The sequence below is a fragment of the Lemur catta genome, chromosome 20 (assembly GCF_020740605.2).
Source record: "Lemur catta isolate mLemCat1 chromosome 20, mLemCat1.pri, whole genome shotgun sequence".
NCBI lineage: Eukaryota > Metazoa > Chordata > Mammalia > Primates > Lemuridae > Lemur > Lemur catta.
In genome coordinates this window covers 18,816,658-18,830,307 of record NC_059147.1, presented here as the reverse complement: position 1 = coordinate 18,830,307, position 13,650 = coordinate 18,816,658, and the positions used below count along the sequence as shown (strand labels likewise).

General features: G+C 39.5%; 1 protein-coding gene and 2 non-coding genes across 3 annotated transcripts in view; all 3 read right to left on the bottom strand.

The window, feature by feature from the left end:
• SF3B3 (splicing factor 3b subunit 3) overlaps window positions 1-13,399 on the bottom strand; it is a 43,279-nt gene extending 29,880 nt beyond the window's left edge. The window contains exons 1-8 of the mRNA XM_045533982.1: window positions 13,301-13,399; window positions 10,549-10,688; window positions 7,367-7,693; window positions 6,432-6,604; window positions 5,741-5,882; window positions 3,226-3,338; window positions 1,619-1,756; window positions 468-571 (exon numbers count right to left, since the gene is read on the bottom strand). Coding sequence (XP_045389938.1) covers window positions 468-571; window positions 1,619-1,756; window positions 3,226-3,338; window positions 5,741-5,882; window positions 6,432-6,604; window positions 7,367-7,693; window positions 10,549-10,618 — 1,067 coding nt within the window. The 5' untranslated portion in view covers window positions 10,619-10,688; window positions 13,301-13,399. The remainder of the gene's footprint in view (window positions 1-467; window positions 572-1,618; window positions 1,757-3,225; window positions 3,339-5,740; window positions 5,883-6,431; window positions 6,605-7,366; window positions 7,694-10,548; window positions 10,689-13,300) is intronic.
• Window positions 1,939-2,027, bottom strand: LOC123625501. The gene has a single exon (XR_006730521.1). It is a non-coding gene; the product is annotated as a small nucleolar RNA SNORD111 (small nucleolar RNA).
• Window positions 6,951-7,029, bottom strand: LOC123625502. The gene has a single exon (XR_006730522.1). It is a non-coding gene; the product is annotated as a small nucleolar RNA SNORD111 (small nucleolar RNA).
• Window positions 13,400-13,650: the final 251 nt, after the last annotated feature.

Sequence of the window (13,650 nt, the reverse complement as noted above, 5' to 3'; positions counted from 1 at the left end):
CCATCAGTCATTAACAGAAACAATGAGGATGGGAGGATTGGTGATGTGGGTGGGCAAGTATGGGGAATGACAAGCTTCAACTTTACATATGTACTAGTGAAGTGCTTTCGGAATATCTCCTTAACGTTAAGTAGCTCAATAAATATTTATTCAAAGAAATGCCCAGCAAAAAGCTCCAGAGAGATATCACTTCTAAAGATACCTTTGCAGATACCCACAGAGGAATTGACTCAAACCACTAAAGGAAGATAAAAAAGACAGGTTAGTTAGCAGCTGCATGCTAAAAAAAAGAGAAAAAAGATAAGAAAGAGAAAAAATGTAAAGGGAAAAGGAGAGCAAAACTTTTATTTTGAAAAAACTAAAATATTCTTGTAAAAGTTCCCCAAGCCTTGAAACCACACCTCCCTCCTGCCAACTTTTATAGTAACTAGGGTAAAGTAAACTAGGGTAATAAAAGGATTACTCACTGGTTTCCAAATTCTGATGCTACAAAAAGGAAGCCTGTTTTAAGCACACACATGGCAGCAGCAACAGGCACAGTATCAAAATATTTGAGCCGGATCTCAGTAACCTGAAGAGAAAAGAATAAAGATTCTAGTGCACAGCCAAGTGAAGTAAGGCCACAAAAGTGAGCAGTATTATTTTAATGAGGCAGCATAAGTTGAGTAGCAAATAACTCCCATGGGCCAGCCATCCCCGTGTATTTACACATGTCTATGGCTACTTTTGTGCTACGGCGGCAGAGCTGAGGGGTTGAGACAGAGACTATATGGTCCACAGAAACTGCAAGTCTTTACTATCCGACCTTTAAAAAAAAGTTTGCCAATTCCTGACCAAAACAGCTATCTAAGAAATAGCCCAACTGTTCACAGAGCTCCTCCATAGGACGAAAGAATAGATCATGTATATTGCCAGTTTTCACTAGAAATGGAGAGATTTCTCTTTAGTCACACCAATTATTACCACCTGAAAGTAACCACTAGAAGTGGCATTACCAGACCAGAAATTTAACAAGACAGAGAAAACCTGTATTCATATACCAGTCCCAAGAGCAACCACTTTCCAAGTTCCCATATTTTAATTTGTAACACATTAACTGTCCTCTATCTCATCTCAGAGAGTAGTTGTACTGGATAAATGGCTTGTAAAACAGCTTTGTAAACCTTAAATGTACATACAAACATCAGTTTTTAAAACAAGGTTATTTAATTCTATTAAAATTATAGGAATGGGCTAGGCACGGCAGCTAACACCTGTAATCCTAGCACTCTGGGAGCCCAAGGCAGGAAAATTGCTTGAGGTCAGGAGTTCAAGACCAGCCTGAGCAAGAGCGAGATCGCGTCTCTACTAAAAATACAGAAATCAGCCCGGCATGGTGGCACATGCCTGTAATCCCAGCGAGGCAGGAAAATCACTTGAGCCCAGGAGTTAGCACTCTAGCCCAGGTGATAGAGTAAGCCTCCATCTCCCAAAAAAAAAAAAAAAAAACCCTCACAATTCCTCCCTTCTATAAAAAAAAAATACATATGCAAAATAAAATGTAGGAATGTGTATCAAACTGAACAAACCACAACAAACGGGTTTTTTCATTTTCCCCCTCCATCCATGGTCTCCTTACCATATCTTCATCTGTCTCCAAAGTGATCTTGAAGATATCTCCCTGCTCAGTTTGGGCCAAAAAGAAGAACATCGATTTGGTCTTATGGGTGGCAGAGCAGACAAAGATCATTCCTCTTTCAGGGTCATCCAGGTCATTCTAGCAAAGTCAAATACAAAATCAACATCTTAGAAATGGGTACTTCTTAGTTCTGGACAAAGCCCAGAGGCACAAGCCTTGTTGACCCAGAGCAGCCTGCCAGCCATAGCACTATAACACATAGTTTGTGTGTTATAAATATAAAAATGGGGTAACCAAAAAAGAGTCACAATTCTACTCTACAGCCTGATCAAATTAATAAGGCAACTATCTCCACAGAAAAATGTCGGAGAAGAGACATGAAATGTAAGAGAGTCATCATTTCAGGCTGTGAATAAAACACATGTCCACGACACTACCATCCAAACCACCAATTCTCGGTGCAGTGGCTCATATGCCTGTAATCCCAGTACTTTGGGAGCCTGAGGTGGGAGAGTCGCTTGAAGCCACGAGTTCAAGATCAGACTGGGCAACATAGCGAGACCCCATCTCTATTAAAAAAAATTTTTAATTAAGAATTAAAACCACCACCAGATGCCATACCAATTACAAAAAAAGTACCTTTATAATGAAGAGTAGGCAGACACCACCTTAACACTGACCAAAATTTAGTTGTCCCAATGAGACAAACCAACACTATGTATGCATAACGTGATACAGTGGGAAATATCTATCACTATCTATGTAATAATTCTACCAAAAATATTAGCCTGGATATAATCATCAGGAAACAGACTTTGTGGACAGACTACAAGAAAATTAGCCCAGCCTCTTAAAAACAATCAACATCCTAAGACAAAAAAATAGTGAGAGAGAAATATCCTAAGCAAAGAGACTAAAGGCAGATTATAATAGAATTTTTTGGGACAATGAGAGAAATGTAAATATGAACGATATATAAAAGTATTACACAAAATGTTAAATATCTCGGGTGTGATACTGGCCATGTGGTTTTATAGGAAAATGTCCCTGTTCTCAGAAACCACATCTTAAGAGCTACTTGAAGTATCATGATGCCTGCAATTTCTTTTCAATTGTTTAGCCTAGAAAAGGTGTATAGAAATATCATGAGAAAAAAAAGGTAAATGTAGCAAAACATTAAAAATTGATGAATCTAAGTAATGATCACACACGAATTCAACTGTGCTATTATTTTTAAATTTCTGGTATGCTGGTATTTTTCAAAATAAAACTATGGAGGAAATGGGGAAAAAACCAAAAGACAAACAGATAAAAGACAATCTATCGCCAACAAATATGCCTGGCTTCTCCAAACTAGAAACCTTCAGGAATTTCAAACTGATAGTTGTCCAGAGGTTCCTTTGAAATGGAAACTATGTTACTTTTTAATTCCCTTTCTCACAGAATGTTTTGCTTTTACTAAAATATTTTACTAGTTTTATTAAAAATAACATTTACAAAAAACAAAAACTTGGTAAGACAGAAACTAAGAGATCACATTGTAATTATAAAAATTAAATGCATCTCACAAAACAGAGTATCTCCCCATCTCACGGCAAAGACCTTACCCGTCTCCTAGGAATTGGACAGCGAATATCTGGTTGGTCACCAAAGTTCTTATAAGTAATATAGTTTTCAGAGCAGATCAGCACTCCACTTGGACCATCTGACCCTCCTGGAACTGTAAGAGAAAATAAAACTTAGCAGTGACTTGACATAATCATGAACTACTTTAGCTTCCAACTCCTTGTCTCCTTCAGCACAACTTGATGAAGGTAGTGTGTGTGCTAGATACTGTATCTGGATACTGTAACTAGTCCTCAGGTCTCAGCTTAGAGAGCACCTTCCTTTTCCCTGGGTTAGAGATTCCTTCTCTATGCTATCATGGCATTTGACACAGTCTCCAGTAATTTCTTTATTATTTATCTGTATTTACCACTTAGACTCAATCTTGCACAACGAGAAGTACCGCATCTAATTTTTCACCACTGAAGTTCCAGAACCCAGTAGACTGACTTGGCACATATTGATTACAGAGGCTCAATAAAAATTGGCTGAATGAAGCCCTCATAAAAACAAGTGCTGTCTTATATTATTCTCCAAAATCCTCCCAAACAACAGACATAGTTCATTTTAGATATCAAATGCAATTGCTCCAAAATAGAAAGAACTGGATCACTGTCTTCCCCAACCCTGCTGAAATGCAGATGACCACAAATATAGTTGTCCTCCTTTAATCTTTTAACATAATGAATTATAGTGACACTGACTTTTTTTTTTTTTTTTTGAGACAGAGTCTCGCTCTGTTGCCCGGGCTAGAGTGAGTGCCGTGTCATCAGCCTAGCTCACAGCAACCTCAAACTCCTGGGCTTAAGCGATCCTACTGCCTCAGCTTCCCCAGTAGGTGCGACTACAGGCATGTGCCACCATGCCTGGCTAATTTTTTTCTATATATATATTTTAGTTGGCCAGATAATTTCTATTTTTAGTAGAGACAAGGTCTCGCTCTTGCTGAGGCTGGTCTCGAACTCCTGTCCTCGAGCAATCCACCCACCTCGGCCTCCCAAAGTGCTAGGATTACAGGAGTGAGCCACCGCGCCAGGCCTTGACATTGACTTTCTAACGGTGACTTTCTAACCATCTTTGAGCTCCTCCAAAAATCTTACTTAGCTATGTGCATTTAAAATACTGTCTAATTTGATTTGCTAAAATGTTAGATCTTTCTATCTACAATCGTTAAGTATTAACCAGTTGTAAATTTTTCTTGTTACTACCCCTCCCCAGTTTTGTTACTGAATTAGTATTTAATCTATTATTAGACTAATAAAGTAGAAGAGCAAGCTGTTATTCTTTCTAGTTTCCGCAGAAATTTGTTTTAAAACAGAATACATATCCTTCAACAATATAATAAAAGCACCCCTGAAAATCCTAGACCTTAAATCTTTTGGGGGAGAGATTTTTTTTTTTTTTGAGACAGAATCTGGCTGTTGCCAAGGCTAGAGTGCCATGGCATCAGCCTTACTCACAGCAACCTCAAACTCCTGGGCTCAAGATATCCTCCTGCCTCAGCCTCCAGAGTAGCTGAGACTACAGGCACACACCACCATGCCTAGCTAATTTTTTCTATTTTTACTAGAGACAGGGTCTTGCTCTTGCTCAGGCTGGTCTCAAACTCCTGAGCTCAAACGATCCTCCCACCTCGGCCTCCTAAAGTGCTAGGATTACAGGCATGAGCCACCACGTCTGGCCTTAGAGTAAAGATTTTTAAGTATTGCCTCAATTTCTTTAATGGATGTTGATCTATCACATTAATTTCTTACTGTTACCAAAATTGTTCCAAAAAAACATTAGCCTGATAATGGTTTTCAAAAATGATTCTATTTCATCTAAGTTTCCAAATGCACAGACATACAGTTTTATCTTGTTGAGTTTGTCAATTTCATTTGTCTTTTCCAAGAACTAGGTTCAGATGAGAGGCAAAGACTGACTACAGCCAAATTATCACAGCAACTAACAGTAATCGATATCCAAGGTGACTGCTCTCCTCATCCTTTCCTCTCTGCCCCCATTACAGTAAGAGTTACTAAGGAGCTAGGTACTTTATTCACACAACAGTTTTTTTTGAGATAGGGTCTCGCTCTGTTGCTCAGGCTAGAGTGCAGTGGTGCCATCAGAGCTCACTGCAACCTCCAACTCCTGGGCTCAAGCAATCCTCCTGTCTCAGCCTCTCAAGTAGCCACGACTAGAAATGTACACTACTGTACTTGGCTAATTATTTTAACTATTATGTAGAGATGTGGTGTTGCTATGTTGCCCAGGCTGGTCTTGAACTCCTAACCTCAAGTAATTCTCCCATCTCAGCATCCCCAAGTGCTAGATTACAGGGGTGAGACACTGCACCTGGCCAACACAACACTGTATCACTCCACCACATGAACTTCTAAACTCTCCAAAAGATAGACAGGTACACAGGTTTACTACAAATGGATAAATTTCCAAACCCTATTAAGTAAAGCCTATTAAGTTTGGGCATAAAATGGACCAAGTAAAAGGGTACAGGTAGCAGCTCTGAGAGAAAAGTACCTGTAATAAGGAAGTTGCCATGTTCCTCCAAAGGTTCACTATATTTTCGGACTACGTGATTTAAACCAAGGTCTAGCTCATAGAAAGTAAGCGTCTGCTGGGTATTGGCTGCTGCTTCCCCTGTTGGATCATTATCTGCTTCCTAGAGGAGAAAAGTGGCACAAAGACTAATCAGCAGCATAAAATCAAGGAACTTTTAGATCTGGAAAGGACATTAGACTCCTCCATTTTATCAACAAAGAAACAGAGGTCCACAGATGCCAAATGGTTTGAACAAGCTTATCCTACTAGAAGATGGTAGAGCTAGAACAAGAACCCGAATCTTCAACTTCTGGATCCAGGGATCCCTCTACTAGAGGATACTGCTTTCAACTCAAGGCAAAGAATGGTAAGTTCTGATTTTCATTACTTCCCTGTGAAAAAAATACGCCAAATATAGCTTCACCTTTTTCATGCATCTTTTCCCAATACCTTGTTTTCCAGGTAGATTACTTAAGTCTGAGCAAAGGTTATGTCGTCAGTTAGTTAAGCTCTGAAACACTCCAAAGAATTTCAGTAAGGCATTTGAAATATGGGAAAGATCTGTTAGCAGGACAGATTTAAGATATGCACAAGGAAGAAAACAATCTTAGGAAAACAATCAGGTGACTGAAACAAATCCAAAGAAAGAGAAAGATATGGTCCCCATTACCTCATAATCCATTTCCAGACAAGCAAACATTGGATTTTCAAATCCCACATCTACTCCAACTACATGATACACTAAAGTGTTCGCTTTGTGGGCTTCCAGGGGAGATGAAATGGTAAGTCGGGCTGCAGCATCTCTGTTCAAGATATATACCAATTTCTGTTTCTCAATGGCACCTGTAGTCAAAGAAGATTTCCAGATAATAAGAGAGATTTACAGAACAGCTAGATTCACATCGTGATTATTTTTTAAAAAATCACCGTTCTTATTAACAGCCAACACTAACTCTAGAAGTGTAGTAACTCAGGATTCTGTTCTCCATCCTCAGAATAAATAATAACATAATTTTGGTCCCCTCCTTCCTAATAGGGATCTTAATATTCCATTAGCTCTTCAAAATTTTTAATGTGTCCTAGATTGAAGGTTATTGAAAAACTAAACCATAATTCATATACTTGTTAGCTTTATTCCTTGAATTACACCTAACAGTTTTGTGACTGCTCAGAGAGGGTTGCCCTCTAGAGGCCGATCAGATACACAAAATTTTCTTCAAGAATGTTATCAGAGAAGAGACATGAATGTGAATCATCACTTCAGGCTGATGAAGGCAACCAGATTCATTGTCTAATACCGTAAGATCATTTCACTGTAGCCTTTTTACTACAGATGAAGTAAGAAATTGGAAAAACCCTATTTTGAACTAGATGAGAAGTAAAAAAGGTGCATTAAAACCTTTTCCATTATTTTTAAAGAAAATGCAACTTTAAACCTAGAGTTTAAATTTAAGTTTGATTTACCTAGAGTAAATCAAAATATGATGCTAAACTTTACCCACATAAGTGATGCACTGGCACATGGCCAAGACCACAGCATTGTTATCCTAAACTGAGCATTTATAAGAGATGTACTCAACAGAGCAAGTACAGCAAGTCACTCACTAATCATAACAGCTCGCCCTTTGGGATCCACAGCTAAGAACTGGCCAGGAACGATACGGCGGCATCCACTCTTGCCAAAGGTTTCTTGGTGAATTTTCTCAAACATATTCTTAGATGGCTGGTATTCCAAAATAACAATTCGTCCAGAGTCACTGCCAACTACAATGTAGTCTTTGGTGCCACCCGTCAGCCTAAAGGCCATGAGTGACCGGATAACACCAAATACTTCCACGGTGAGAAGGGTATGTACTTTGCCAGTGTTGGGGTCTGGGCGAAGCAGCTCCAAGATCTTCCCACGAGAAACAACAATTTCCTGTTGTTTGGTTCCTAGAACACCAAAAAATAAAGATCATAAACAACCAGAGCTAGTCTAAAAAGTAACCTGGATAGACAGAAATGCTACTTAGGATTATTCAACAAGTTAGAGGCCCAGTGCTTTAAGTTAACTTATTTTATTTGAAAAAGCATTTTTCCTAGAACTGAAATGATCTAACAAAAGTAGTATCAAAGAAAACTTTAAAAATGGTCACAAAAGTTACTTTTCATTATTTATTTTTTGAGACAGGGTCTCACTCTCTACCCCGGGATGGAGTGCAATGGCCTGATCATAACTCACTGCAGCCTCAAAGTCCTGGGCTCAAGCAATCCTCCTGCCTTGGTCACCCAAAGTGCTGGGATTACAAGTGCGAGCCACTATGCCCAGCCCACACAAGTTACTTTTTTAAAAAAACTCCTTTTTATTTTTCTAAGATTTGCCATCAATCTGCTAACTGGGAATTGCCTGTAAATGGTATTAATGTATAATATATAGCAACTTCCTAAGATTAAAATTTTTCATAGACTCTTTCTAGTCCACCTTTAAGGCTACTGTTCTATAAAATCATTTAACCTTCTACACAGTTTGATAAAGTGTTTCAAAGAACTTTTGAAGCTACTATCCAATATATGCTCTGTTATTTCTAAACTCCTAAAAAGTTCACTTTCTTACTGCAATCAACATCTCCAAATGCCTAACAGGCAACTTTGTCCCCATCTCTCCCTGTCTGCTATGTAATTACACCTGGATGAGTTGTCATTAACCTTAAATGTTTAAGTAAGTTCTTCGTTCTACAAAGTCCCTCTCTGGACTCAACTAACCTGCTGTTACTGTTATTTTCTCTGCCAGCCAGGCTGGAAACTCATATCCTCCACTTTCTAGTCCCACTCCCGTGGTCTAGGTTTTCATTATCTAAATCCTAACTGTCTTCCTATCCTATCTGATATTCCACCCACTATCCATCCCAGTCCATTCTCATTTGTAAAATATCACTACTTATCAGGCCACCTTACTTTCCAAAGGTTCTTTGGAAATCACATTAGATCAAGTACTCCAAACTGCTTTAGAAAATGTAAAACATTATATAAATTACAATGTTCTGTAATGGTTAAGAAAAAACTGTTTTCTACAATTTTAGAAAAAAAGGAAGTTTGAATTGGAAAAGGAATCTGGCAGCTAAAATTAGTAATATTTTAAAAGGCCAGGCTCGGTGGCTCACATCTGTAATCCCAGCACTTTGGGAGGCTGAGCAGGATGATCACTTGTAGCCAGGAGTTTGAGACCAGCTTGGGCAACATAGCAAGACCCTGTCTCTACAAAAACAATTTTTTCATTAACTAGGCATGGTGGCATATGCCTTAGTCCTAGGCTAAGGCAGGAGGATCATTTGATCCCAGGACTTCAAGGTTACAGTGAGCTATTATTAGGCCACTGCACTGCAGCCAGAATGACAGGGTGAGACCTTAAGTTTCTCTGTTTGTTTTTTTTTTTTTTGAGACAGAGTCTTGCTCTGTTGCCCGGGGTAGAGTGAGTGTCGTGGCATCAGCCTAGCTCAAAGCAACCTCAAACTCCTGGGCTTAAGCGATCCTACTGCCTCAGCCTCCTGAGTAGCTGGGACTACAGGCATGCGCCACGATGCCCAGCTAATTTTTTTTCTATATATATTTTTAGTTGGCCAGATAATTTCTATTTTTTAGTAGAGACGGGGGTCTCACTATTGCTCAGGCTGGTCTCGAACTCCTGACCTCGAACGATCCACCTGCCTCGGCTTCCCAGAGTGCTAGGATTACAGGCGTGAACCACCGCGCCCGGCCGAGACTTGAAGTTTCTTAAGAAAAAAAAAAAAGCCTTCAAAAATCCTCTCATACAAATTCCAGCTGAGAATCACCACATTAAATAATAAAGTCAGTTACAAATCTTCAAATTCAAGTATACATATCATTGCCTTCATAAAATGTAGCAAAGAATAACTAACTTACCTAAGTGAAGCCCTCAGACCCACAGTAAGAGCTATAATGAGAATCAGAGAAAATACTGCCAACATGAAATGTGAATTCTGTGTGGTCAGTCAGGCTCCTGCTCAGTTAAGATACAATAGGTATTCAGCTTTGAACTTCAACAAAAGTATGTAATACTCTACACAACCATGAATCTCCTGCATCATTTGGGATCAATTCACAAATGTTAAATCTGCAAATGGCATGAAAAATTTTTATTTTATATACATAAGTACCTCATTTTCAATAACTGTATTGCCTAATATTTCTTTTCCTAATCCAGTATTTGAAATTTCACAGAATTCACACCTTCTTGTTCATCTTTCCAAAAATATCCCCCACCACTCCAGCTTACTACCCATGGGCCAAAGTAGGTAGTGAACAAACATCAGTAAATGATGTTTCTACACAAGCAACACCCCCCACCTAAACTTCACTTTCCCTCCTCTCTTCAAGCACCAAATAAGGTTCAACATTCCCCTTTTAAAACTACTCTCTCAACTTGACAAATACCTTTAGACATTCTTTTTATCCAACTTGATGCAAATTCAAGATCACAGATCAAGTCTTACACATATCATTATGTCTCAGCAATATGCACACAACTTGGTAGCCAAGAAATGTGCACCATGAGATAAGATTATACAATGTGAGCACTGTATAATACACATTATACAATGAAATGCACTTGAAATTAGGTAACAGATAATACACCTCAATTTAATACCAAACCTCATAAATTACAAGCCAGATTTGGATTGTTCACATTTACTGTTTTCTCATAAATGGAAAACATTTCCTCCACAAGAGATAAGCAAAATACGTATTAATTCTCTTAACTTCTGAAAGATAGTAACTAGAAAACTTACCAGAAAAGTTGCCATGAATAGCAAAGCTGATGCCAGTGGCTCGTTGCAAGGTCAAGTTGTACAGGAACATGGTTGCGGCAAAAATGAGCCACGTAGAACTCCAGGCCTTGGTTATACCAACGGTGCCAAGTCAAAGCAAGCTAAAGAGACATAAAAACAGAAAAATAGCTGGGCAATTTTAATTTTAACAGACATTTCTGTATGGGAACTTCTGGCTGAAGTCAGCAGAACCAATAGAGTAAGGCCTATTTAAGAGCAACATTTTTTAATTAAGAGTTTCTTCAACATGCCAGAGCACTATGCCATATCTTGCCTTTAATCTCACAAGAATCCTATCAAGGGAAACTGAAGTTCACCTGCCCAAAGTCGCATTAACAAGTGGTGAAAATGTTGGGAGCTGGGATCTGTACCATTAATGCAATACTGCCTATCTGTCTTTGTCACAGAACTAAGTAGATCTGTGTTTACTTGTATTCTGATGGCCTATACATTCACATGGTGGTTAAGAATTCAAAACCACACCAAAAAGCTCCCTGCAACCTATTCCCTAGCCATCCAGTCCTCCCTGGGGGAATCAATTTTACCAAGTTATATTATATCCTTCCTTCCAAATATTTTTCATAATATACACAAGTAAAAACATATATTTTTATTGTGTTTTGTTTTCTTTTTAAGAGAGAAGGGTCTGGCTATGTTGCCCAGGCTAGCTTTAAATTCCCAGGCTCAAGAGATTCTCCCAGTTGAACCTCCAGAGTTGCTGGGACTATAGGTACACACCACTGCACCCAGCTTGTAGGTATTTTACTCCCCCTTTTTAACCAAAGGTTGGCTACTGTATTTTATACCCTCACACTATACTACAACTTATTTTTTATTATTTTGTCTACTTTATCATAGTAATAAACAAAGGGCTTTCTCATTTTTATTTTACAGCCACAGAGTATTCCACTGAATGAGCATATTATAACTCATTTAGCCAATATCCTACTGACGAACATTCAGGTTGTTTCTAATCTCTTGCTATTATGAACACTGCTGCAAAGAAAATCCCTTGTATGTAGGTCATTTGTATGTGCATGAGCAGATCTCTAAGGTTAATTCCTAAAAGTGGAATTGCTGGATTGAGGGGTTCATATATTTGAAATTCTGGTAGATACTGCTAAATTGCCTTTCAAAAGGACTCAATTTACATGCCCAGCAATGTGTGCGCATCCCTGTTTGCCCACAGCCAAAGTGATATTAAGATTTACAACCTTTGCTCGTCTAGAAGATGAAAACTGGTATTTTAGTGTAGCTTTCCTTTGCATCACATACAAACCACTTGAGAATTGGTTCAAGTTTAAAATTTAAACATACCATCAAAAACTACAACAAAAACTGAATTTGTGCCTTTTCAGGAGGTCTCCCTAAACGAACATAAAGTCACAAAAAAAGGATTCCTTCTCAGCAGACAGGACAGAACAGAGCACAAACTGAGGTGCCTCTGCCACAAAGATTAATCCGAAACTACACCTCTACAGTTACTGCTGAAAAATAAAATGAATTATTTTTCCCCAGTATTACTTAAGAGACAAAAGCAAGAAATCTTGAGAAATCCCAAGTCACTGACGTGTAACATACAAATTTGATTTTGTCGTTAAACCAGAAGAGAAAATTATCAGTACATGTTCTCATAAATAATAATAATTTAGGAGTTGGGCAAAAGCAAGGTGACAAAAAATAGACCCTGACAGATACAAATTTTGCTACTTGAAGCTAAGGGACATCTTTAACGATTCTTTAGAATCACAGGGAAAGATGAAGGAAAAGCTCTGAGGTTGAAAGAGAAGTGGAGAAAGGACCAACAAGAAGACAAACAGGAAACCCAGGGCCACTTCTGAAACCATGAACAGCTTCCCCCCAGGCTACTTTTCATACTTTACAGCTGACTGGGAGACCTCAGCCTACACTCCCGTTGCTTTATAATTGATACCATCCATTATAAACCCTTGGAATTCATTTTCCCCAAACCTAGCAGGAGCCAGGTTCTCCAGGCATATTTTAATCTTGGGTAACAGAGGAAGCTGCATTTTGAAGGAAGATCAGTCCTGCACTCGAAGAACAATAAACCAGGAACCATTAACGGCCAAAACTTGATAAGCTTTGTAACTTCCCCCCCGTCTATCTCCTGTCTGTGATTACTACAAGAAGCCTGTGATTGCTAACTCCATCCCTTCTCCATCTTCCAAGGAAACATCATCGCATTTGAACTCTGCGAAGTCTCCAAGATAGATACTTAGTCCCACATTTCGCACGAGAAAATGGACGTTCAGAAGAGAAGGCAAGTTGCCCAACTACCAACACACAAATTCAAACCAGAGTCTTGGCTCCGAAGACTGTTTCCGTTATCAACACTTAAATACGCTTACGATCTACCTTTCCATCAGTGTGCCATTTACTCTCTCCAAAGAGAGACGTCCCTCCGGCTACTTCTCATACCTCCCCCGTCTCAGAGGCCCCAGGACACAAAAGCGAAGCAATTCAACAAGCCTTATCTTGAGCCAAGACACTTCCCCACCGTGTGGACGCAAGCGGGACGGGAAGCCGTTTGCCCACCCCAAGCGTTCTTCCGCATCTCCTCGTCCCCTGCCCGGACCTCTCAGGCCTACACCACCTGAGACCCCCACCAAAGCCTCGGGCCCCCCCGCTTCTACATGGCCGCTCTCCGCCTCCCCGGGCCCGGGGAAGTCGCAAGGCCGTGTCTTTATCTTACAGCGTGAAGGATGACGTAGATATCAGACGGATGCTGAATCCCCTCCAGATCTAAGCCACAGCCACAGCCAAACCGCCGACGTCCGCCATTAGCCTTCAAGATAGGGACCTTCCGGTGGCGCGCGGCGGAAAAAGCTGCCCAACCCGGGCCTGAAGAAAATATATTATTTTTTAAATGGCTTCCGGCTTGCTTCCATAACGCACTGAAAATTATTTAAACACACATTATTACCGGTACTTTTTCCAGTAAAATAGGAAATTAATAGTGTTTTTAAAAAGTAGACTTTTAAAAACCACTAAAGTTCGTTGGGCGCTTCTGTGGGCAGCCCGCAAAGACGCACCGCGCCAAGG